Source organism: Marmota monax, unplaced genomic scaffold (assembly GCF_021218885.2).
Source record: "Marmota monax isolate L192 unplaced genomic scaffold, Marmota_monax_Labrador192_F-V1.1 WCK01_AAM20220418_F8-fsc00007, whole genome shotgun sequence".
NCBI classification, from domain to species: domain Eukaryota; kingdom Metazoa; phylum Chordata; class Mammalia; order Rodentia; family Sciuridae; genus Marmota; species Marmota monax.
In genome coordinates, this window is record NW_026692781.1 from 29,686,072 (window position 1) to 29,712,889 (window position 26,818).

Consider the following 26,818-nt stretch of genomic DNA (forward strand, 5'->3'; position numbering starts at 1 on the left):
GCTACTGCAGGTAATGATCTTGGGGATGAGTTCCAGCTGACTGGCGCCGAAGGGGCGCGGCCAGCCAGGTGGAGACCTTGGGGTTTTCCTAGGGTCAGGGCCGGCGGTGTGGTAGGGGGTGCTAACACAGCCTACCTCCTCCCCGCTTCCATTGCCTACTTGCCTTGTGACGTACCTGCCGGTCTGCTCCCATCCAGCTTGTCTAGCCGGATGCGGGTGGCAATAATTTATCCTCCTCCGGTTGTTTGCCTTTGACCATCACTCCCTCTGCTTCCCTGCAGCTGTTTTCTGGTCCAGCAAGTTTTCAACACCAAGTTGCGACTTGTTAGATATCATTCTTTTTTTAAAAAAAAATATTATTTATTTATTTTAAACTTTCCAGTGTTTTTTAGTTGTAGTTGGACATAATATCTTTATTTATTTACTTTCATGTGGTGCTGAGGATCGAACCCAGTGCCTTGCACATGCTAGGCAAGTGCTCTACCGCTGAGCCACAACCCTAGCCCCCTAGATATCATTCTTTATAAATTTCCTTGTTAATTTCAATGAAGCATAGTCAGGGAATGAACTGATTATAATCTCATCAACTTTTAGTAGAGCACTATTTGGGGTAAGCTAGTGCTTATTTAGGTATTGCTTCTTAGGATTTGCAGAAGATGGGATGCTTCTCTTAAAAAAATTGAATTGGCATTCATACTTGATTACTCTCCCAGCCAAAATGACTTGCCATAAAATAGATGCTCTAAAATCAGAAGAGCATGTTTAAAATGTAATTTTAAGGAAAAGTGATGAGTCAGAAAAGAAAACAGTCATGGAGCTATTATCATGTTTGGGAAAATAGATTTTAATTTCTTGTACAAAATTATGGAAAAGAGACTTTTCAGAGGGAGTTTATATATCTGCACCTCTTTCCAGATCCATTAAAGGTAAGGAAGCTGAAGCCTAGGGAAACAATTTACTGAATTTGCTTAAAGTTACCCGGTTAATTCACTAGTGACTTTAACAAGTTGTTTCTGCTACTGTATTTTAGAATTGTTTTGAAAAGTTTTAGTATATAGTCACTTTGTCAGTTACTTCTACTGGCAGTTTTGCCTTCATACTACTGGAAATTTTGTATGCTTTCTTTTACCATTTCTAAACTTTTTTTTTCCTTCTACAGGCTCTTTTCTCAGATAACTATTTCTTATTCTGTGGCAACATTGTTTCTGATTTTCTGATTTTTAAGTGATCAAGTTTCCTTTTTTTTTTTTTTTGATGGTAGGATAGGAACTGTGGACCTAGTATGGTAAGCAAGAGCTCTGTCATAGAGAGCCCTGGCCAAAAGTCCTTAATTTTGAAAATTTATTTTAAACAAATACTGTAAAATATCTGTTTGCTATGTTGTTATAAGAAAGCTACTTTGCATTTTTCCACATTATCACAAATCAAGGCTAAGTAAAATGTAGGAAGATTAAAAGAAAAAAAGACTTTAGCAGTATTCTTGTTTGTCACATGAATTTTCTTCAGTGAATATCAAAAATGATGTATTTAGAACTATAGTATAAAAAGTAGATGATCTATCTTTCTACTTTTTTTTTTAATTGGTTAGACTGGAATGTAGGCACATAGTTGTTTTTCAATAAATATTAACGATTAGATGAGAAAAATTTCCCCCTTACCAGAGATTGAACCCAGGTTGCTTAATCGCTGAGCCATATCCTCAGCCTTTTTATTTTTTATTTTGAGACAGGGTCTCATTAAGTTGCTGAGTCTGGATTTGAGCTTGTGATCCTCCTGCCTGAGCCCCTGGGATTAAAGGCGTGTACCCGGCAGAGCTAGATTTTTGGTGTCTCATAACATGTCTAAAATATCACAATTATGATAACTGGGGTTTGGCTCAATGGTAGAGTGCTCACCTCGCACGTGAGAGACCCTGGGTTTGATCCTCAGCACCACATAAAAATAAATAAACAAAATAAAGATATTGTGTCCATGTATAACTAAAAAAATGTTTTTAAAAAATGATGCAAAACTTTTTATTCCCAGTGAAATCATTAATATCTTTTCTATATAGTATTACTATGTATACTCATTAATATTTTTAAAACAAAATAATCTACAGTTTTTATTACCATATTGTTTTTTGTTTTTATTTATTTGTTTAGTAGTGATAGGGATTGAACCCAGGACCTTACACATAATGGGAAAGTGCTCTTATCATTGAGCTACATCCCAGCCATAATCATTTTAATTTTTTAAATGAAAGAATAAGAAACATTTTTAAATGTGAGTCATGTAGGAAAAATTTAAAAACTGCTCTTTAATATTTAGATAATGTCTAAGGAAAGCCATCTGGGAACAAGTTCGAAAAGATTATTTTATTTATTGACATTTTTCCTTAATAAATTCAGTTCAATATTTTCTTTCAGATAGTACAACTATGAAAACTTAAACATTGGTGAAATGTTTAAGATAATTAAAAAGATATAACCATCACCTAACCTCAGAATATGATGTTGCTAATGTTTTTCTGTCTTCTACTTCCCCCAACCATCCAGAAATGGTGATTTCTTTATACTTTTAATATATGTGCATTATATCTGTAAATATATCTTGCATTTTCTTAAACTTTTATTCATGTGATATCATACACTGTATATTCTTCCAGTTGTGGGTTTTTTGTTTTGTTTTTGATACCAGGGATTGAACTCAGGGCATTTGACCACTGAGTCACATTTCCAGCCCTGTTTTGTATTTTATTTAGAGACAGGGTCTCGCTGAGTTGCTTAGCACCTCTCCCATGCTGAGATTGTCTTTGAACTGGCTATCCTCTTGTCTCAGCCTCCAGAGCCACTGGGATTACTGGCATGTGCCACCCATTGCACCTGGCCTTTTTTTTTACTCAATGTTTTGAAGACTTGCCTATGATGGTTGATTCAAATTTATTGAACATTGATTCAAATTTATGGAATATTACTACTTTTTCCCCCTTCTCAGTTTTACCCCAGAGACTTTTATTGAAGACCAACTGTGTGTCAGGCATTGCTTACTTACTAAGAATATATAGGTACACTTTGCTGGAAAATCAGTCAAATCTATTAATCACTTAGCAGGGTTCACAGACATTCCCCTATCTATAGATGATTCAGAAATAGTACCAGGTGTTTCACAAAAACATCCCCCTTAGAAGAAGTCATTTGTGGAGCCCGAGTTGTGGCTCAGTGGTAGAACACTTGCCTCGCATGTGTGGAGGCACTGAATTCGATCCCTGGCACCACATAAAAATAAATAAAATAAAGGTACTGTGTCTGTCTACAACTAAAAAAAAGAAGTCATTTGTCCAAATGCTATATAATCCTAGTTACTTGGAGACTGAGGAAGGACAATTCTAAATTCAAGGCCACCTCACCAATTTAATCTTGTCTCAAAATGAAAAAAGGGCTAGGGATGTAGTTCAGTGGTCAAAAGCCCCTGGATTTAATCTCCAGTAGCCTAAACCAGCAAACAAAATAATCGTCTTTTGGATACACACAGCCTTGGGGATCCAACTGGGATCTAACCCAGGACCTAGAACATGCCTAGTGCTCTACCCTTGACCTGGACAGCCAAATGGAGAGCTACTTGTTTTGTTTTGTTGTTGTTTTTTTTTTTTTTTTTTTCTTAAACCAGGTATTGAACCCAGGGATGCTTAACTTTTGAGTTACATCCCAGACCTGCTTATTTTTTTTTATTTTGAGACAGGCTTTTCCTAAATTGTTTGGGGCCTTGCTAAGTTGCTGAGGCTGGCTTTGAACTTGTGAGCCTCCTCCTCAGCCTCTTGAGTTTCTGGGATTATAGATGTGTACCACTATGCCTGGCTGGATGACTACTTTTTGATGGAGTTTGTTTTTATTTAGCAATTTGAAATTATCTGGAATTAGAACAATGATTTATAATATCTTTCTAAAATAACACTTATGGAGCCATAAATAAGCTACTTTAGGTAAGAAACTGATTTAGTTTTTTGATGCCTGGAGACTTTTTTTTTTTTGGTGGTGGTGGTGCTGGGGATTGAACCCAGGGCCTTGTGCATGTGAGGCAGACACTCTACCAACTGAGCTGTATTCCCAGCCCTAGAGACTTTTTTTTAGTGCAACTTTTTTTTAGAGGTGTTTAACTATCATCAACAAAAAAAATGATAGACTCACCTCCCCAATTAAGTTATACATGAAAGGTTAATGGGAACCAGCTTTGAGAGATTTGTGGTTGAAAAAAATGTGATTTGTAGTTTGCTTGTCTGTTTATTTATTTATTTATTTTTCAGATTTTTTAAAAAATATTTATTTTTTTAGTTTTAGGTGGGCACAATATCTTTATTTTGTTTTTTTTTTTTTTAATGTGGTGCTGAGAATCGAACTCGGTGCCTGACACATGCTAGGTGAGCGCACTACCACTTGAGCCATATCCCCAGCCCTGAGTTGTAGTTTAATTTAAAAATAATCTTGATGTTCACCTAAAAACATTGACTAAATTTTTTTTTTGAAAAGAGGAGATATTTCCTTGTTCTTTCTTTTTTTAAAATATGTCTGTAGTTGTTGTTGGACCTTTATTTTATTTATTCATTTATATTTGGTGCTGAGAATTGAACCCAGTGCCGCACACATGCTAGGCAAGTGCTCTACCATTGAATCATAACCCCATCCCCTTTTTTGGGGGGGGTGGATACTGGGGATTGAACTCGGGCACTCAACCACTGAGCTACATCCACAGCCCTATTTTGTATTTTAGTTAGAGACAGGGGTCTCAGTGAATTGCTTAGTGCCTCACCATTGCTGAGGCTGGTTTTGCACTCACAGTCCTTTTGCCTCAACCTCTCCAGCTGCTGGGATTACAGGCATGCTCCACTGTGCCTGGCACTCCAGCCCCTCTTAATTTATTTCTGATAATCACATTATAAAGGCTTTTCTTCCTCTCTAGTGTGAGCTTTGGATTTTTATTCCGAATCAAAATTAATATTAATGCATCCTCTTTATAACTTTGTATATGTTTTAACCTTGAATTTATTTTTATAGGATTTCTATAATTGGCCTGATGAATCATTTGATGAGATGGACAGTACACTTGCTGTTCAGCAGGTAATAAGAGATTCTTTTATAACTCAGCTTAATTATTTTATTACCTCTTTGGCATAGTTAAGTATTTCTATTTTTTTTTAAACAGCATAAACCAGGTTCCACTGAGTTAATGAAATGCCCATTTAAAACTTTAATCAAGCCTCATTTTAAGATGGTATATTAAACTATAGTCAATCTTAAATCCACTTTAATATGTTATTTTATACCAGACTAGAGTACTAAATTTGATTTTATAATGAACTTAACTCAAAATTATTTGAATGATAATTTGAATAACAGATAATTAAACAACATCTGCAGTTTGGGAAAAACAGTAGTACTTAGAGCTAATTATTAAGGATTGCATTAAGGGTTTAATAGAAGAGTGACAAAGAGTGAGGTGTAATAAGAGCTGGGGGTGTAGTTCTTGTGGTAGAGCATGTACAAGGCCCTGGGTTTGATCCCCAGCACTATAAAAGAAAGAAGAAAGAAGGTAAAACAACAAAAATAAAAGCAAGAAATTGGGGTATACTAGTAGATTAGGTATTAGTTAAGCTATAATTTTATTTGCTTTTAACAGTGCTAAGAATTGAACCCAGGCCCTCATGTGTACTAGGCAAGTGCTCTACCACTGAGCTGTATTCCCAAGCCCTAGAAGTGGTTTTTCCATTCCTAAGCCAGAATTTCTATTTGACCACTCTCTGTCATCACTGTAGTATTTATTTTGGGGTTTCATATCAAGCCTAGAGTTCTTTTTTTGGTAGGGGAGGTGTGTGTGTGTGTGAGAGAGGGGTGGGGCGGGGAGGGAGGGAGGGAGATTGAATCCAGGGCCTAGTACATGCTAGGCAAGTGCTCTGTCATGCTACATCTTTAGCCTTTTTATTTTTTTTTATTTTGAGATAAGGTCCAGGCTGATCTCAAATTTGTTATCCTCCTGCCTCAGCCTCCCAGGTAGCTGGGATTATAGGCATGTGCCACTGTACTGAGCTGTTTTTGGTTTTCTTTCTTTCTTTCTTTTTTTAAGAGAGAGAGAGAATTTTAATATTTATTTTTTAGTTATTGGCGGACACAACCACTTTGTTTGTATGTGGTTCTGAGGATCGAACCTGGGCCGCACACATGCCAGGCAAGCGTGCTACCACTTGAGCCACATCCCCAGCCCTTTGGTTTTATTTCTAAACTGAAGATCTCTAAGACAACTGATGAAAGTGGCTACTCTAAACAGAATTTCACTGTAGACAAAACAGTCTCATACCGAAAAAAAAAAAAAATTATATTTAGGACATTCATAGCTAGAGAGAAGTCAATACCTCCCTTCAAAGCTTCAATGGATAGACTACCTCTCATGTTAGGAGTTAATGAGGCCAATGGCTTCAAGTTGAAACCAAGGTTCATGAACTATTCTGAAAATCCTAGGACCCTTAAGAATTATACTTAAGCCAGGTGCAGTGGTGCAAGCCTGTGAAAAGAATCTTTTCTGAGCAGAAGGTCTCAACAGTGGGCTTAAAATATTCTGTGGACTGTGTTATAAACAGATTTTGCTGTCATCTAGGCTTTTCTTTTTTTGAAACAGGATCTCTCTATGTTGCTGAGACTGACCTTAAGCTTGTGAGTCTTCTGCCTTAGCCTTCTGAGTCACAGGGATCGCCAAGAAATACAAAAGAATCAGGGTGTATACTCTATTTTTGATGAATTTTGTTCTCCTTATCACTCCATGGCTTTAATATTTCAAACCATTATTTGTCTTTGACCTCAAGTAAGGTGGTTTAAGTGAGGCCAGTAAACATTAATGAAACACTTTCTCTGTTTCAGGTGATAATACCAAAATGCAAAACAAAACTTAAGTCTTTGTGTTCATGGTCTCACTATTTGTTGGAGACATAAGAAAATAAGTGCTATTTTTTTGTGTGAAATAAATGCTAGTAAAAGTTCTGTAGAAGGAATCGTGGGGTAGGAAAGATAAAAATGAATAGACAGATTGCTAATTCAGATGATACAAAAAACAAATGTGGTCATAAATCAGAAAATTCTGTGTAGACTGGAATTCAGGCATACCTTAGAGAAATTGTAGGTTTGAATTCCAAACCACCACAATAAAGATATTGCAATAAAGCAAGTCACATGATTTTTTCTGTTTCCCAGTGCATATAAAAGTTTACAATTACCCTGTACTGTAATATCTATTAAATGTGCAATAACAGTCTAAAACACTAATAAGTATACCTTAATTTTAAATTATTTTTGAGTTGGAGGCGCATTTATTTATTAATATTTATTTTCTAGTTTTTAAGTGGACACAACATCTTATTTTACATTTATGTTGTGCTCAGGATCCATCTCAGTGCCTCAATCATGCTAGGCAAGCACTCTACCACTGAGCCACAAGCCCCTGGAGGTGTAGATTTAGTATAGCTTGCACTTAGCATTCATGAAGCCCTGGGTTGGAACCCCTGCACTGCAAAAACAAAGCAAAAAAGCAAACAACTTTATTGTTAAAAATTGCAGTCGATCATCAGAGTTCAGTAAGTCATAATCTTTTTTTTTTAAGAATGGAGAATGCTTTATAACTTGCAGCAACTATATTCGATAGCATTTTCCCCCTTTTGGTACTGGGATTGAACCACTGAACCACATTCCCAGCTTTTTTTTATTTTTGAGACAGGCTCTTGCTCAATGGCATAGGGGATCGCTAAATTGCTAAGGCTAGCTCTGAATTTCTTGCCTTAGCCTAATCCCACATGCCTGGGATTACAGGCATGTGATACTGTGCCTGGCTGTTTGATAGCATTTTACCCACACTAGTTTGACTATAAAAATTGAAATCAAGCTGGGTATGGTGGTGCACACCTGTATTTCCAGCTGCTTGGGAGGCTGAGGCAGGAGAATCACAAGTTCAAAGCCAGCCTCACCAATTTAACAAGGCCCTAAGGAACTCAGCAAGACCTTGTCTCAAAATAAGATATGAAAAAGGTCTAGGGGTGCTGGGGTTGTGGCTCAGTGGTAGAGTACTCGCCTAGCATGCATGAGGCACTGGGTTTGATCCTGAGCAGCACATAAAAATAAAAGGTTTTGTGTCCACCTAAAACTAAAAAAAAAAAAAAGTATGTATATATATATATATATATATATATATATATATATATATATATATATATATAATTTTTTTTTTTTTTAAAAAGCTCTTTTTTTAAAAAAAAAAAGTCTGGGATGTGGCTCAGTGGGTAAGCACCTGTGGGTTCAGTCCCCCATACTAAAAACAACAAGAAAAAAAAATTGAAATCAATCTTTTCAAACCCTGCTGCTAAGTTTATATAATATTCTAAACCTGTTGTTGTCATTAACAGTATTTACAGCATCTTCATCGGGTGTTTCTTCTCAAGGAAGCATGTTTTTGCTTTTCCCTAAGAAGCAACTCCATCTGTTAAAGTTTAATCATGAGATTGCAGAGATTCAGTCACATACTAAGGCTTTGTGTCTAATTCTATTGTCTTGCCACTTCTATCATATCTGCAGTTCCTCTGCTGCAGTCTTTAACCTGTAAAAGACATTTGTGAGGGTTGCAATCAACTTCCAAACTCCTGTCAATGTTAACGTATTGACAGCCTCTCACAAATCACAAGTGTTCTTTCTTTTTTAATTTAAATTGTTTTTCAGAATGATACATAAAAACATACAAGTTGTACATGTTAATTGGGGTAATGAGTGTTTTTTTTTGTGGGGGGGATACCAGGGATTGAACTCATAATCACTGAGCCACATCCCTAGCCCTGTTTTGTATTTTATTAGATACAGGGTCTCACTGAGTTGCTTAGCGCCTCATTAAATTGCTGAGGCTGGCTTTGAACTCCTGATCCTCCTGCCTCTGCTTCCCGAGCTGCTGGAATTGTAGGTGTGTGCCACCGTGCCTGGCCATGAGTGTTCTTTATACCATTTAGAATGGTAAATCCCTTCCAGATTGCTGGGATTACAGGTGTGCAGCACCAGGCCTGGCTGCTTGTCAATTTTTAAAACAACTTTCCTTGGGTATAATTAATATGCCATATAAATAACCATTTAAAGTGTACAATTCTGTGGTTCTATTCAGAGTTGAACAGCCTCAACTTAGTTTAATTTTGGATTGTTTTTGTTGACCCTAAAAGAAAACCCCATCCCCAATAGCAGTCAGCTTCATTCTCCTCTCTGCCTTCCTCTTCTCCTCAAACCTTAGCAACTGATAATCTAGTTTGCATCACTAGAGGTTTGCTTAATCTAGATATTTTATATAAATGGAATCATATGATATATTCACAGTCACATTTACATTGTCTATATTTTATATTCATATGAAAACTGTGGTTTTTCAATTTTGATCCCAGTTCTAGTTTTGATGCTCTATCTCCAATGAAGTTGACTTGGAAGGGTTACCTCCTTTTTTGAGTTAACGGATGATTCAAAACTTGATTTTCTTTTTAGTGTATAACCCAAAAGTTGAACCACAACTGCAGTTTTGTATTAAAAAATGGAATACATTTAAAACCAAATTTGTCACGTAGTACAATATTTTAATTAACCATAAGAACTTCTTTGTTTATAGTATATTCAACAGAACATAAGGGCAGATTGCTCCAATATTGACAAAATTCTTGAACCTCCTGAAGGCCAAGATGAAGGTGTGTGGAAATATGAACATTTAAGGTAAGTTCTTATGATACATTAAAAAGCAATTATGCTTCTGGTAAAGATATCCTTCAGTATCTACTAATGATAATAATGAATCAGACCTTGTAAAGATCAAAACGCCACATTCTAAAGCTTTTGTGTCTTAATTGTTAAAAAGGTTCTTCAGCTTTGTTGTTCACTGGTTGTTTCCATGTGGAGTAATGCTACAAAGTCACTTGTTTTGAAAGGTGGCTGCAGACTTGCTTTTGCATGTTTCTATATTTAGGGATTTGGGCTTACTGTCTTTTTACATGGTTTTCCTTAATAGTATCCCTTAACTACAGATGCATTTTTTTCCATTTTCCCACTCATGAATAACTTTAATAGAGGATCACCTCTAGGTCCTAATCTAGGCTTAATATCTGATGAATTACTTAAGAACTGTCCAAACTTCCAGTCTTCCCTTTGGTAAATAAAGATTAATTATATTCCTAAAGTAAGGATTTTTATGCTTTCATTATATCCTTTGAATGAGATTATTGTTGACTAGTGAATAGGTAGAGTTAACATTATTATTTTTTGTTCTGGGGATTGAACCCAAGGGTGTTGTTACCACTGAGCTAAGTTCCCAGCCCTTTTATTTTTTTATTTTTATTTTTGAGACAAGGTCTAGTTGCTTAGGACCTCACTAAGTTGCTGGGGCTAGCCTTGAACTTATGAGCCTCCTTCCTCAGCCTGTTGAGTTGCTGGGATTACAGGCATATGCCACTATGCCCAGTTTAGAGTTAACTTTGGAAGCAGCAACATCCTGAAGTTAGTACTAAAATTGTAAACTTCCCAGTGCAAGTAAGAGCTGGGATGAGTTGACAGATTAAATATAGAGAATACAGTATAAGTTTAACTGCATAATACATTCTCAACTTGTAGACGGGGCTTTTTTTTTTTTTTTTTTTTAATTCTTGATGCTGTCTGTTTGCTAAGATGTATGTCTTGATATGTCCTGTTAAAATGGTTGAGCAATTTTAGAATGATACAACTTCTTTATATGCTTTGCCAGTTTATTAGACAAATCACTTGAATATTTTATTTTAATATATTTATTTTTGTGGGGGTGAGGATCAAACCCAGGGCCTCACACTTTCTTTCTTTCTTTCTTTCTTTTTTTTTTTTTTTAAGATCTCGCTCTATTGTCCAGGCTGATCATGAACTTAAGCTTTCTAAAAGTGAGGTCTTCCCGGGGATAGGGGGATAGAACTCAGTTGGTAGAGTGCCTGCCTCACCTGCACAAAAGCCCTGGGTTCAATCCCCAGCGCGCGCGCGCGCACGCACACACACACACACAAAATCTAAAAAGTAAGGTCCAATTTCAGTGTACAGGGTTTTATTTCAGATCAAAGAAAACATTTTGTTCCCTATTTAACCTATACTGTGAGATATGCATTATATGAAACATAAAAGTTTTATTCTGTTTTTCCTGGTGCTATTATATTTACTTTTGTTATTTTTTTCTATTAACCACTTTTGGAGGGGTGAATTTAATATTGTAGTCATATATGTATTCTTTGGTCTCTTTGTTATATTGTATGTCACTGTAGTTGACCAAGAAGAGTTCCTTAAGTAGCCTTTTTGGGCTTTTTTTTTTTTTTTTCCTACATTCTTGATGTTATTGAACCTGAGGCTATGTACTTGCTGTTATTGGTTAATTAATTATATTATGATGTTAGTTTGAGTTGGATCATGACTTTATTCAAATCTCCCAGTAGCTCATTCTGAATCTTTATGATTAGAAAAAGATACCCCTTTGAATGGTGTATAGTTTTATGCCAGGATGTGTGGCTTGATACCTGAGATGTCAGACTAAATTTCTGTCCTAGCCTGTCTCTTCAGCTCTGCCATTGTATGTATTGCCCTGTATTAGATTAATTTAAAGCCTTGCTGTTAGGTTTGTACTGTTTATCCCAGATTATACCTGCAACACTTCAAAACAGTTAATTTTACTGTAGACTATAAGAAGGTTGGATTAGGTAAGACATTTGCTTATCACCACCACTGTTCGTTACCACTTAATGGGAAACAACTCAAAAACCCATAACCTGTAGCCTACTGATACAGGGAAATAGAAGATGATGGATAATTTAGAAGTAGTGTTATTTTTGCAATCTAATAAGAAATATTAGGCATCTGGAAAGAAAATTATAGACAACTAAAAATTTGATTCTTGTCTTTTTGTTTTCTTCTATTATAGTGTACCTAAAATAAATATGTAAATGAGTGTAGTTTTTCTTTTACCAAATTAGTTCATATATGTCCCCTTTATTCTTATCATTTGGAAATCCCTTTCATCTTCTAATTGTTTAGGTTTTAGCTTTGCATTTGAGGGGAAGCAAAGTTTGTTTTGGTTTATTTGGTTGTTTGGTAGTTTGTATTTGGGATTTAACCCAGGGACACTTTCCCACTGAGCCATATCTCCAGCCCTTTTCAATTTTATTTTATTTTATTTTTTTGAGACAGGGTCTCACTAAGTTGCTGAGGGCTTTGCTAAGTAGCTGAGGCTGACCTCAAACTTGCAGTCCTCCTGCCTCAGTCTCCCGAGTTGTTAGGATTATAGTTCCGCCATGCCTGGTGGAACCAAAGTATTTTAATTTGTTTGCGGGGGAAACAGTTTTGATTTTCAACCTTGATATGGTACACTAAATATTACTAGATAGTATTTTTATAGGGAACACATTCAGTAGCTTGACAACTATAAAATTATTTTTATGACATAGAGGGTTGTCTTACATCAAATGCCTGTCTAAAACTGTCTTGTAATTTCCTACATTCTTCATTTATTAAAAAATATTGAGGGGCTGGGGTTGTGGCTCAGCGGTAGAGCACTCGCCTCTCACATGTGAGACCCTGGGTTCAATTCTCAGCACCACATACAAAAATAAACAAGTAAAATAAAGGTGTTGTGTCCAACTACAACTAAAAAAATTTAAAAAAAAATATTAAGCACTTACTGTATGTCAGTCATTATATAGGCTTTACAATTATTAGTTTGTTTTAGAAGAAAAGAATATTACCAAAAAATTGCCAAAGGCCTGGGGGTACGATTTAATGGTAGAGCACTTGCCTAACATACACAGGGCCCTGGGTTTAATTTCCAGCAGAGGGGGAAAAAATTGGCAAGATCTGTTAAGTAACAAAAGCATTTTAGAAAATTGTATATGATCTGATCCCAAAATATTTAAAAAAAATTTTTTTTGTACTTGTAGATGGACATCATGCCTTTATTTTATTTATTTTTGCATGGGATGCTAAGGATCAAACCCAGTGTCTCACACATGCTAAGTGAGTGCTCTGCCACTGAGCCACAACCCCAGCCCAATCCCAATATATTTTAATCTGTACATAGAAAAATAAATTTGCATTAAAACAGTAGTTAACTTTTGGGAGAAATAGTTGAATTATAGAAAATTTACATCTTCTACATTATAAATTTGGTAATGTTTGACTTTTGTTTATTGTTTTAGTTTTATGGTGCTGGGAATAGAACCCAGAGCCTCATACTGGCTAGACAAGCAAGTGCTCTTCCATTGATGTACACCCCCAACTCTGAAGATTTTAAAGGAGTATATTATTCATAATGAGAATAAAACTTTGAAAATACATATAACACATTTATTCTATCAGAAAAAGTCTAGTATTCTGTGTCTCTTTGTATATGAATATATACATATACTTTTTTAGACAACTGAAATATTACTATAAACAGACATTTACCCTTTGTATGTATATATGTGCCAAAATTTTACTACCCTCCAATTGAAATATTTCAAAAAAATTTGTCATATTATAGTTCCTGTGAACATCTTTGTAATCTGTATCTGCTGCAGTTCTAATTATTTTATTACAATAGATGGATGACCTAGTTTAAAAGTACACAATTTCTAAGACTCTGGTTAAATATTTTCATATTACCTCTTACAAAAATCATATTAATTTCTAGTGTATAAAAGAGCAATCAGCTCTCTGGACTCTGCTGTTGAACCTTTTTGGGTCATTGCTTTTGGGTTTTAATATGTAAATCTTTGGAAGAAATGTGCCATTGTCAGTTCTGGTGGTGGTGATAATAGTGATGAGAAAGGAAAAATGATACTGATGAGATTCTATTTCTACAATTAATTTTCTAAAAATAACTGGAGCCAGGCATAGTGGCATGTGCCTATAGTCCCAGCTACAAGGGAGCTAAGATGGGAGGATTGCTTGAGCCCACAAGTTCAAGATCAGTCTGGGCAACATAGCAAGATCCTGGCTCAAAAAGAAAAAGAAAAAAAAAAAAACCTGTGGAGAATGTGATTTTTCATTTATATATTTGCATTTTCAGGCAATTCTGCCTTGAACTAAATGGACTTGCTGTCAAACTTCAGGTAATATTTTCTGTAAGTTAAAGCTGTAATTAAAAGTTCTGATATATTTCTGTTTTTGTAACTTAATGTGATTACAAAGACTTATCCGACTTTTCTAATAATTTTTCTTGTATTTTACATGGAAATGTAGTAACCCAATGATAATCATTTTCATCATTATTTTACATATTAACAAATACAATTATTTTTAACAGAGTGAATGCCACCCAGATACTTGTACTCAAATGACAGCAACTGAACAATGGATTTTTCTTTGTGCAGCTCATAAAACTCCAAAAGAGGTGAGGATTTATGAAATAGAATAACTAGTAATCATCATAACCTAAATATATTCAAGACATTGGTAGGCAGATTTTTAGGATTTTCAATTTCTGTTTGTTTGCCACTTGGTTTAGAATGTCTTGCCTGCAAGGTTATTACCACAGTGCTGTTTTAGGATTTCTTATGATTAGCATCATTTTTCATACTTCAGCAATTACGTGCAGTAGAACTCACTTTCTGATTAACTGACTTACCACAAAATAATATTTTCACACTAATAGTTGAGATATGCTTGTTTATATTTTTGTTGTCATATTCTTTTTTTAAAACATTTTTTATTGTTGTTGTAGATGGACACGTATCTTTATTTCTATTTGTTTATTTATTTATTTATTTGGTGCCGAGGATTTTGAACCCAGGACCTCACACCTGCTAGGCAAGCGCTCTACTACGGAGCCCTTTTAATTTCTTTTGAGAGGCAGAACCATTGATTACTTATTGATGTCTAGTCTTTTTTTAAAAAAATACTTTTTTTGTTGTTGATGGACCTTTAATTAATTAATTAATATGTGGTACTGAGAATCAAACTCAGTACCTCATACATGCTACGAGAGTGCTCTACCATTTGAACCACAACCCCAGACCTGATGCCTAGTCTTAGTAGAAATGTTACTTTTGAGATTTTTAATATTTATGTTGTTTTTCTTCTCAGTTTTTGTCAGGGTATACCCTGAGTGTGAACAATAGCAATTGTTTATCATTTTTTTTTTTTTTTTTTTTTTTTTTTTTAATTTTTTTAATATTTATTTTCTAGTTTTCGGCGGATACAACATCTTTGTTTGTATGTGGTGCTGAGGATCGAACCCGGGCCGCACGCATGCCAGGCGAGCGCGCTACTGCTTGAGCCACATCCCCAGCCCTGTTTATCATATTTATTTTAAGTCATTCCTTTTTATTATCTGATGCCTAATATGTATTCACTTTTCCTTGTTTTAAAAATGTCCTTTATAGCTGGTTTGTTTACACTATGCATTGTGTTTCCCATGATCTGCATTTTTAAAAAATCTATAGTAATTACTTTTTACTTGACATTTATTAAGGATATTGGTCTGGGCCAGTTCTGTAGAATTATTGATCTTCAAATGCTTATTATATTGAGAGATCTCTAAAGCTAAAGACAAGCGATGTTCAACTTGCAAAATCAGTATTTGGTGTTCTTTTGTTTGAAAAAAGATAAATTCCTATAGGTGCATTGGCTCATGCCTGTAATCCCAGCGGCCCTGGAAGCTGAGGCAGGAGGATCACAGGTTCAAAGCCAGCCTCAGTAAAAGTGAGGCACTAAGCAACTCAGTAAGACCCTGTCTTTAAATAAAATGCAAAATAGGGCTGAGGATGTGGCTCAGTGGTTGAGTGTCCCTGAGTTCAATTCCTGGCACCCCTCCACCCCCCATCCCCCCCAAAAAAAGGGGATAAATTCCCAGAATAAGGAGTATGTGGTACCTGTGTAAGCAAATGGTAATTATTTGGAAGACCAGTTTCATTCAGGATTACATTTTTTGTATTAGTAGAGTGAAGTAACATGAAGATTGTGCATCAGTTTATATCTGGGAAAATCCACATAGCTTTTCATTGATAATTCCCTGAAGTTGGCTAGTTAATGTAGTGATCAATATGATAATTGAAGTTAAGAAACTGTATTATGTCAGTTTTTCATTTCTGTGACCAAACTACCTGACATGAACAACTTAAAGGAAGAAAGATTTGTTTTGGCTAATGGCTTAAGAAGTATAAGTCCATGTTGGGCTGGCTGTAATACTTTGGGCTTCAGGTAAGACAGATCATGGTAAAAGGGCATGGCTGAAGAAAGCTGCTCAGCTCATGACAGCTGGAAAGCAGAAGGGAGAGAGTGGCCAGGAACTATAAATACCCTTTAGGGCATGCCCCCAGAAACCTTCCTCCAACCACGTCCCAGTGCCTACAATTTCTACCACCTCCTAGTATTCTATTCACTTATTAATGGATCAATCACTAATGAAGTCAGAGCCTTCATGAACTAGTCACCTCCTAAAAGCTCCACCTCTAAGCATTGCTGCTTTGGAGACCAAACCTTCAGCACATGAGACTGTAGGGGACATTCTATATCCAAACCATAACAAAAACTAAGTCAAGAAGACCAGGTTCATTTTGCCAAAAGGTAAAGATGCATTTTTCTCACTTTGGGTTAGAGATGTTCTTCTGTTTGTGATACATTATGTCTTAAATATAGTGTCATTCTCACATCTACTGTCTTCCTTATTAATATTAAATGTAAGCTGGGATAATCATTAGCATTAGGACCTATAGTGAAGTCTTAAATTGCAACATTGCTTGCTGAGTTCTAGTTACAATGAATTGGCCAAATGTCGAGGAAGGATGATAGTGCTATTTCCAAGTGATAATTTATAGAATGATGTTAATGTTAAAAATAAAAACAGAAAGCCAGGCATGGTGGCACACACCCATAATCCCAGAGGTTTGGGAGTTTGACAGGAGGATCAAAAATTCAAAGCCAGCCTCAGCAACTTAGCAAGGCCCTAAGCAATTTAACAAGTAAGCACCCCTCGGTTCAAACCCCAGTATAATTTCTGAACTCTTTTGAGGTAATTGTGCATAATCAAGAAACTATAGAAATTGACAGACTAGTAGATAATAAAATTGCCTTTAATTTGATACAGGGTCTCACTAAATTGCTAAGGCTGACTTCAAACTTTTGATTTTCCTACCTTAATTATCCAAGTTGCTGAGATTATAGGTATATACCTCCTGCCCAGGATTTTTTGTTTGTTTTTTGGCACTTGGGATTGAACCCAGGTATGCCTTACCACAGAGCTCCATACCCAGCCTTTTATTTTTTATTTTTCCCATTCAGTGAGTAGGGCCTCCCTAAGTTGTTGAGGCTGGCTTCAAATTTGCAGTCCTCTTGCCTCAGCCTCCTGAGTCTCCTGGATTGCAGGTGTGTACCACCATGCCCAGCCAACCCCACCCCCTTTTAGTTGTTTATATGTTTGCCATGATACCATACTGAGCTGTCTTTAGTAGTTATTGCATTTCTAAATGTCACCTTCAGTTTCAGCACCTGAAAAATAATTCAAATTACTAAATAAAGCTAGAATCATTATTATTCCTTTCTCTAGTTGTTTTCCTTCTGGTCCACTCTTGGCTTATTCCTAATCATCCTTGTCCCTTGATGTTACTTCCTTTCTGTCTTCAGGGAAATTACTTTGTAGTTTTATTTTTCTCTTTAAGTTTACTGACTCTCCATGAGCTGATATATTTAATTGTTTCTGATAAATGTAATAGAATAAGACAGGTTTATTAAAACTTAAAGATACTTAAAATTTTTACATGAAAATTTAAAAGAGGTTCAAGGAGAAAGTGTTTTAGGGAGCTTTTAGATTGGCAAATGGCATCCCAGGGGGATAATGAGGGATGTTTTCCAGGTTGTAGGAAGGCAGTGGTCCCTGGAAATAATTTGTGAAGGGAAGGAGGCTTTGGGACGCTTAGTAATGTATAAACCAGTAGGCTAGGAATTAGTGTATCTGGGATGTTGTTTGGGAGCCCTTTTTCCTAACTATATGATTTGCATAATTATTGACCATTCATTTGACGTTGAATGTATAATCAGGTTAGATTAGTTAAATTAGGGGTGCTTTTCACTTGCTTTTTTGTTTTTGTTTTTGCATTGCTGGGGATCATCCCAGGACCTTTTACAAGCTAGGCAAACGCTTTACCACTGAGTTACATCCCCAGCCATCTTCCCAGTCCTAAACATTGTTTTCTTCTAGGTTTATTGTTTGGAATGAAATTGGGAGACTGATTAGTGTATCTTCTAGAAGCCTGATATTATGGTTCATGTGAATATAAAAGCTTTATTTATTGATGTAACATTGTCTTTTATGATCATTTTGAAATTGTAAAGGACTTTTTTCTTAGAATATACTCAAGTCTTTGGAGTAAGTTACCTAGATAATAAATATACCTGATTTAAGAGATAGAGCTTTTTGCTGATGCATTTTTAAAATCTTTTCTTTTCTAGTGTCCTGCTATAGACTATACTAGACACACACTTGATGGTGCTGCGTGTCTTCTGAATAGCAATAAATATTTTCCCAGCAGGTAAACAAAGCTTTAAACATGATGTTAAATTTTGTGAGTTTACTTTAAAAGATTGATGTTTTAAAACTAAAATTAGGTGATGGTTATTATTTTTTTTAAGCTATGTTTATTTGTTTATGGATTTTTGTGGGCTTCTTGTTTTTTGTTTTTATTTTGGTGGTACTGGCAGTTGAACCCAGGACCTTGTGTGTGCTAGGCAAGACTCTACCTTTGAACTACATCTTTAGTCAAATTACTGTGATATATTTTGGCTTGCTCATATAATTCAAGTTTTAAAATTAGGATTATAGTTAAACAGCAGGACTTGTTTCCCAAACCTCATAGACCAATTCAATCAAGATTAGTTCTGCCTCTGTGCATCATTTCCTAGGTCTCTTCCTATCATGCTTTAGAGTTGAGATATTTACGAGCTTGTTCACTTGAATCTCTGATAGTCATCCTCTACTTATACAGCATGCCTACAGTACAGACTTTCCTAAGTTGGAGCACTTGTTTTTGTAGGATTCTTTTTTCTCTCCTATAGTATTTTTTGTTTGTTTGTTTCCCTATAGATTTTTAAGATCTGGGAAGAAGCCATGTATACATTATATTATTGGTGAGGTTTGTGATTGGTCTTTTATTCTTTTAAGACATTTGTTACTAACTTGGGAGGCTGAGTCAGGAAGAAGCAAGGAAGATTGGCCAGCTTGGGAAACCTGGGGAGACTCTGTCTCAAAAATTTTGAAAAAGGGGATAGGAATATGTAGCTCAGTGGTAGAGTACTTGACTACCATGTGTGAGGCCCTGGATTCAATACTCAGTACTGGGGAGTAGGGGATGGGGAGTCAATTTGTTTCCTGGTGGTTGGACTTGAGATTTTTTTTCCTCCAAAATATTTATATTTGCTCAAGAAGCTCATATAAAATACTTTTTTTTTTTTTTAAAGTGGTGCTGGGGACATAGCTCAGTTGGAAGAGTGCTTGCCTCGCATGCACAAGGCCCTGGATTCAATCCCCAGCACCACAAACAAACAAAAGTGATTTTATTTCAATATCCTGTATATACATATTTTTAAAAAGAATATCAGAAATAGGCATATTTTGATTTTTCAGAAAATCCAGTTCTATAGAATAAGGAATATTCCTCTTTGTTTTAATCTCCTCTACTGGACAGAGTATTAACATAGTAAAATATTGTATTAAGTTTTGAGTTATCAGGGATTCATTTTAACTGTATTGAACTTTATAAGTTTCAGAACTGTAATATTGAATTTAACTTCAGTACTGTGGTTAAGGTGAAAGAGCACTGGCCCGGGAGTGAGTATTGGGAGGGTTACAGGTCTGCTTCTGGCACTTGTTAGTATTGTGTGATTTTAGATTAGTCACTTATTTTTTCTAGATGTAGATTTCTATACTTGTAAATTGAGAAGATTGTATTATATTGTCCTAACATTTTATTGAGCTCTACGAATCCATGATTTTGTTTCTGTTTTTAGGGTTAGCATAAAAGAATCATCTGTAGCAAAACTAGGATCAGTATGCCGTAGAATTTACAGAATATTTTCACATGCTTATTTTCATCACCGGCAGATATTTGATGAGTATGAAGTAAGTATATTTCATTAATTATACTAATAACATTTTTATCAGAATGATAATATGTGTTGATATTCTAGTTTTTTGATTTTGGATAATAAAATAACTTCTTTTCCTTCCTTTCTACAGAATGAAACATTTTTATGTCATCGATTTACTAAATTTGTGATGAAATATAATTTGATGTCGAAGGATAACCTGATTGTACCAATTTTAGAAGAGGAAGTTCAGAATTCAGTTTCTGGGGAAAGTGAAGCATGAAGGGAATCATACAGAAAAATGTACTGATCACATAATTAACGTTAATTATGTACTGTATATATATATATCATTTTAGACACATCAATCATGTATCCACATTATAGCTTCTTTCTTTAGTATAGGTTTTTGTATGCTGTGTGTTGCCTTTTAAAATGGGAAATACTTTTTAAGTTATTCATGAGCTGTATATTCACCAGTGTGGCACTCACAGTTTTTAAATAAGATTAGTATTATCTGTTTATAATGCTTGTTAATAAAAGAATTTACAGTTTGGTAAAATTGCTGCTAAACAATCATTGGATCACAATCCTCATCAAATAAACCTATCTATAAAAATGAGTGAGCTTGAAGTTTCAACAAGCCATTTACTGAAAAGATAGTAATGTTTTCCTTTGATTTTACCCCTGAGTTTAGATATTTTAAACAATTCTGTAGTACATAGTTTCATCTTAACTGTTAACATTTTGAAAATTAGATAAGTGTTTTAAAATTCTGTTTATAGTTTTTGATATACATATGTGATTATTATCCAAATAAAAGAGCAAATGAGGGATTAGTAATACTTAAATAAGTTTACTGTGCTACATAAAGTATGTTCTAGGCCAGTATAGTATAGTTGGAAAGGTTTTACCTTTTCATAATAGCAGATTATTAAATATGTGATGATGATAACAGTAAGGCACTAAATGATGTTCCCACTGGAAACCTGCCCTGTCTCCTCCTTCTCATATCCCTTAATCCTCTCCCCAAACCACTTTGGCTTAGAAGTTTTTTCACCATGATTTAGTTGTGGCTTATTCCTATTTATATTTGTATTAATTGCTTACAGATTATACCTCGTATTAGCAATTATATTACACTACAGGAAAACTGTATTGGCATAGGCTCTTGCTTATCTTTGTTTTGGGAAATTGTTCTTACTACTTATAGCCTTAAGATAGTTTGACGTTTCCTGTTAGTGATATTAATCTTCTAATCCTAGCAGCATTAAATAGAAATGAAGACATCCTATAGTATTTATTTTATGCCCCCTCCCCAAAAATTTATGTTGAATTATTATACAAGTGAGATTATTTGTAGTAATTTACAGGTTCCAATGATGTTTATGCATGGTCATATGTTTTGGGACTTTGTTATAATTCATTGTCTTTAACAAAAATTCAAGTGCAGGTTTAACAATTTTATAATTTGTTGAGTAAGGTTTTTTGTAAAGTGTTGGAGGTCTTATTGCCAAACTGGTTTTAATGACTCACTAAGATAGGATAAAAAAATTGTACGTGTTGTGAAGAAAATACTGAAAGCCATCTCTTGACCAAACTTAAACAAACTTGAGGAACTTTTTTTTTTTTTTTCATTTAAAGGAGTTATTTTGAAGTGAAGATGAAAATGTATTCATCTTAATTTTTTTTTAATTTGAGGAAATAAATTATACTGTATTACAAGGCAAGTATGTACAGAAAAGGGTGAGAAATAGAAGACTGAGAGTATGTTTATATAGTTTATTCTTTTCCAAGCCTGCCTGTCTTTTTGACTTTAAACAGTACTATCCCAGCAGCCACAGTCATTACTGTACCACAAACCACAATTATCTTTCAAGAAGTTTTATGTTCACAGTGAAAGGAATGTATTGACTTTGAAATTATGCATTTATATTAATGTTAGTATAAACCAATGGGAATAGTACTTTTTAAACAAATTTGCTAAATATTGAGAGACTAAACTACTAAGTTAATAAATTATATGTAGCAATGTAGCTGTTCTCTGGATGGTGTCTCACAATGGATTTCTGTTGCTTGAATATTTTCTTAGTGAACATTTGAACTAAGGTAGTGACTGGGATTGGTGATTTGGCTAAATATTTTGAATCTTAGTGTTAACAGGGAAATAAAATACCATTTTTTTCCTAACTCATTCCATCCTCCTCCCTGTACTGTGTGTTTGGAATTGATCTTTAAAAAACAAACTCACTCACTCCAAAAGAAAACCTCAGTTCATAGTCTTGTTTTTGTATTTTGTATTCATGTTGACATCTCACTAATCCTCATTATACTGTGAAATTAATTGACTATACTTGTTAAGACCTTAAATGAAATAATTTCTGGTTTTCTTTAATACTATTTACAGAATTTTGAAAATTCACATGTACATGAGTGGTGTTTTTTTAAAAAAGGATTATTGAACCTGAGCTGGCAAACCATTGATTAATGAAGTGTTATAAGAAGAGGAAAAATGGGGAATTCACCGTTCTGTGTGATAAGGAAGTTAGGCTTTACTTTTTGTTTTAAAAACTATATAAATCCAAAAGTTAAAATTAGATTTTCTTTTCATAAAGACATATAGTCAACTCACTCTCTTTTTCCTGTTAATTCTGAGAAAGTAGCCAACTTCTAATCACTTACATTTCTCTAAGAATTATAAAGTTCCTTTGTCTATATTTTCTTTTCTATGACTTGAGGTGTCAAATTTGCATTTCTAGAAGTATCTCAGGTTTTTTTTGTTTCATTTTTGCAGTGCTGAGGATTTAACCCAGGGATGCTTAACCACTGAGTCATATCCCTAGCTTTTTTTATTTTTGCAGTGAAACAGGATCTCACTAAGTCACTTAGGACCTCACTAAGTTGCGGAGGCTGGCTTTGAATTTGTGATCCTCCTGCCTCAGCCTCCTGAGTCACCAGTCTTATAGGTGTATGCCACCACACCCAGCCTGGTTAAATTCTTAATAACCACATTTTTTACTATCAGAATAAAATTAGAAACCTGTGATTGAGTTGTGGTTATAAACACATTTACTGATTGTGAGAGTCATTGTAGTAGAACTAATTTTTTTCCCATGATATTTTGCCTAATCTCTATATGTTGACAACTTTAATTTTCAGGACTTTCTGTAATTTTATTTCTGCAATTCTGTAATTAATATTCAAGAATACTTCTAGAATGTACTAAAGCTTTTTTCTATAGTTTCTTGCTAAGCAAATGTTTTAGTTAAAAGTAGTTGATTTTTATTTTTTGAACCATCTAATTTTTTTCCATGTTCATTAATTTCTTTAAGGATATTAAATAATAATTTGGAATTTTTTTCCGATAATGACATCAGATGCTTTTGCATCTGGTTTTCTTTTTTAAAATTCTTTTTAGTTATATGTGACAGTAGAAAGTATTTTGGCAAATTATACATACATAGACATGTATTATTCTAATAAGAATCCCCTTGTAACTAATTGTTAATGAAACAGACAATACAGATGTATTTGTACAACACATTTAGCAGTTTGAGATAGTCAAAACATTCACATCTGTTTCCTGAAAAAATAGGCATTATTACTGTCTGGCACACTACAAAACTGGAAAACTACTATGAGTCCACTAGGTGTTAGATGACTCATCCAGCAGGTTGAGGAGCCTCATTCTTTGTGTGATTTCTTTCCTGCCATTGATAATTTTTTGTAATACAGAAAGTTTAATATCAAGTATGTGAAACTAAATTTTCATATTAATCTGACTTTCTAAAAGATAAATATATTAACATTTAGATTTTTTTTTTTAAAGAACAGGATAGAGTATTTTTGTTAGTTTGTTTTTTTAAGAGAGAATTTTTTAGTATTTATTTTTAGTTTTCGGTGGACACAACATCTTTATTTTTATGTGGTGCTGAGGATCGAACCCAGTGCCCCGCGCATGCCAGGCGAGTGCACTACCGCTTGAGTCACATCCCCAGCCCCGACATTTAGAATTTATATCCATGAAGATAGTATATAAAGGGCCTGATCATTGTCAAATTATGACATCAACATTCAAAACTAGTCAGATGTTCACTTTTTAGTGAAATCGGGATTTTATCTGGAGTAGATTTCTATAAGCCTTGGTAAGTGCAATTTATAATTACATAAACAGTGTGTTTACCACTTTGGGAAGACCTCATGAGAGCCATCTGTACCTTGTGTAACAAAACTTTTCCCTTCAAAATTGTAGTTTTGGGGTCTGGGAGTACAGTTCAGTGGTAGAGCATTTGGCTAGCATGCTTGAGGGTCTGGGTTCGATTCCCAGCACCAAAAAAATTATGATTTACATTATAGGTGGTAGGATTATCAGTTTGTATATATGTGTGAGAGAGAAAGAGATGTCAAAGTAAATGTTCATGTTACAATGCATTGTTAAAGAATTTTTCTTTCTTTTGAACCCAGGGGCGCTTAACCACTGAGCCACATCCCCAGGCCCCCTTTTTATGTTTTATTTTGAGAAGAGAGAGCTTCACTAAGTTGCTGTGGCTGGCTTTAAACTCAAGATCCTCCTGCCTCAGCCTTCCGAGTTGCTGAAATTAACAATGTGTGCCACTATGCCTGGCCGTAGAAGAATTTTCTACATCCCTATAAGTATTTGCTTATTTTAAATATTTTTGGTTTTCCTTAGTATCAATGTCTAGAAGAAAGTTGTTTTTAAGAGCTTAAATAGAATTCTATTTTTCCCCAACCTCTCAGAGATAATTTGAAGGGAGCTGATAAAGAACTAAGGGAACCCCATCTAAGGGAATAATGGGTAAAGTTATTATTGCAATAGCAAATGAGGTGATCCTTTATTCACTTCCAGTAATTCAATTGGATCTCTTTGAGGTTAAATCCCTACTTACCTTCTCAAAAGGTACCATTATGTTTTTAAAACTACTGGGGGCTGTAGCTCAGGGATAAAATACTTGCCTAGCATCTGTGAGGCACTGGGTTCGATTTTCAGCACAAAGGTCTCTTGACAACTAAGAAAATGTTTAAAAAAAAAAAACAGGAGGGAGAGAAATTATACTTGATTTTTGATAATACTTAGATCACTTTAAAAATCTTTGTTGCTTTTATGGAAATAAAGATTTAGCTTAAAAAATGGTGGTTTTGGCTTTTTAACATTTTATAAAACAAATGTGTTTCTCGGGTTCTGATGTTGAGATACCATGTCAATGATTATATTTGTTTCCTGTGGCTGCTGTAGTAAATTACCACAAATTTAGTGGCTTAAAACAATACAGATTTATTCTCATTTCTTCAAGTCAGACCTCAAAATCAGTTACACTGGGCTATAATCACATTTCTGGTTCCTTCTGAGGCTCTGAGGGAGAATCCTTTCCTTGTTTTCTTCTAGTTGCTGGTGGCTACTAGCATTCTTGGGCTAATGGCTGCATCATTCTAGTTTCTACATCCATTATCTCCATGCTCTCTTCTGCAGTGGGATCTCCCTCTACCAATGAGCACATTTGTGATCACATCCTTGTGGCCACTTGAATCCAGGTTAGTCTCCCACGCTCAAAAGAATTTTTCTTTCTCTCTTTTTTTTTTTCTTTTTTTGTGGTGCTAGGGATCAAACTCAGGTCTTTATCCATGCTAGGCAATAGCTCTACCATAAGCCTAAGCCATGTCTCCCTCAAAATTCTTAATCACATTTGCAATGTTTCTTTTGCTATCTGAAGTGACATTCACAGGTAACATGGTTATAGGGGCCTTTGTTCAGCCTGCCACAACAGTTCTCTCAAATTCATATTGTTACTCTTAAAAACTTCTCTTTCTATGGACTTAATCTTGACTCTGATAGAGCTATTTTTTATTTCCTACTTGTTATCCACTTCTTCATGCCTCCCCCCGTTTACACACATTCAAGTCTCTAAAAAGGTTGAATTAATTTGAGATCACTTCCTACAAATTACCATTTACTTCACCCTCCTCATAGTTCTTGGTAAGATTTATTTTTAAAATTTATTGTGGTAACAACACTTTTAGGGTCTCCTCCTTCTTTCTGTGTTCTGATAAAAAAACACAGCATTAATCGTTTTGTGACCTACCAGATTTTTCCCAGCAGGCTTGAGCCCAAACCAGGCCCTTGAGCATTCCTAGGCACTGATAAAGATGTTTAGGTTGTTCCCCAAAACTAAAGGAAACTGGCCCTGGTCCTGAGACAAGATTCCTTAAATACTGGAATGAATTCTGTACCCTGTCTTCCGTGCTGCAAACATACCTAAGTAAGACACCTCTTTCTTGCCTCTGTTGAGAGGATTACCTGCAGCACTCTTAAATTTCCCTAATAGTTTGAACTGTTCACCCTGGCATTTAGGGCTACTTTCTTTGGAATCTGAACTGGCCCCATCTCAGTATGGTTAGGGGCATTCCATTTTGGGAATTTCCATGCATCAGATTTTAGGACAACTCCAGCTTTGTTGATGGGAAGAAATATTTGAGATTTACCAATTTACAAGTTTTAAGTATATAGTATTGTTGACTGCAAGTACAATGTCAGATAGCAGATTTATAGAACTTATCTCACTTGACTGCAACTTTTGATTAGTGACTCCTCGTTCACCCTTCCTATGCTCCTGATAGCCACCATTCCACTCTTGGATTCAATACATCTTTCTATTTTTTAGATGCCTCATATAAGTGAAATTATGCAGTATGTGTCTTTAATTATTTCATGT

The 26,818-nt window shown here is 35.0% G+C and overlaps 1 protein-coding gene across 4 annotated transcripts in view; it reads left to right on the forward strand.

The window, feature by feature from the left end:
* The window catches only part of Hspe1 (heat shock protein family E (Hsp10) member 1), a 34,456-nt gene extending 12,172 nt beyond the window's left edge, over positions 1-22,284 (forward strand). For 2 of the 4 annotated variants that reach the window (XM_046447313.2, XM_046447312.2), the window contains 7 exons: positions 5,031-5,093; positions 9,646-9,746; positions 14,080-14,122; positions 14,317-14,403; positions 18,459-18,538; positions 20,013-20,124; positions 20,242-22,284. In XM_046447313.2, coding sequence (XP_046303269.1) covers positions 5,031-5,093; positions 9,646-9,746; positions 14,080-14,122; positions 14,317-14,403; positions 18,459-18,538; positions 20,013-20,124; positions 20,242-20,373 — 618 coding nt within the window. In that variant the 3' untranslated portion in view covers positions 20,374-22,284. Of the gene's footprint in view, positions 1-5,030; positions 5,094-9,645; positions 9,747-14,079; positions 14,135-14,316; positions 14,404-18,458; positions 18,539-20,012; positions 20,125-20,241 lie in introns of all 4 variants that reach the window. The other 2 variants (XM_046447311.2, XM_058580350.1) reach the window with 2 other exon arrangements.
* Positions 22,285-26,818: the final 4,534 nt, after the last annotated feature.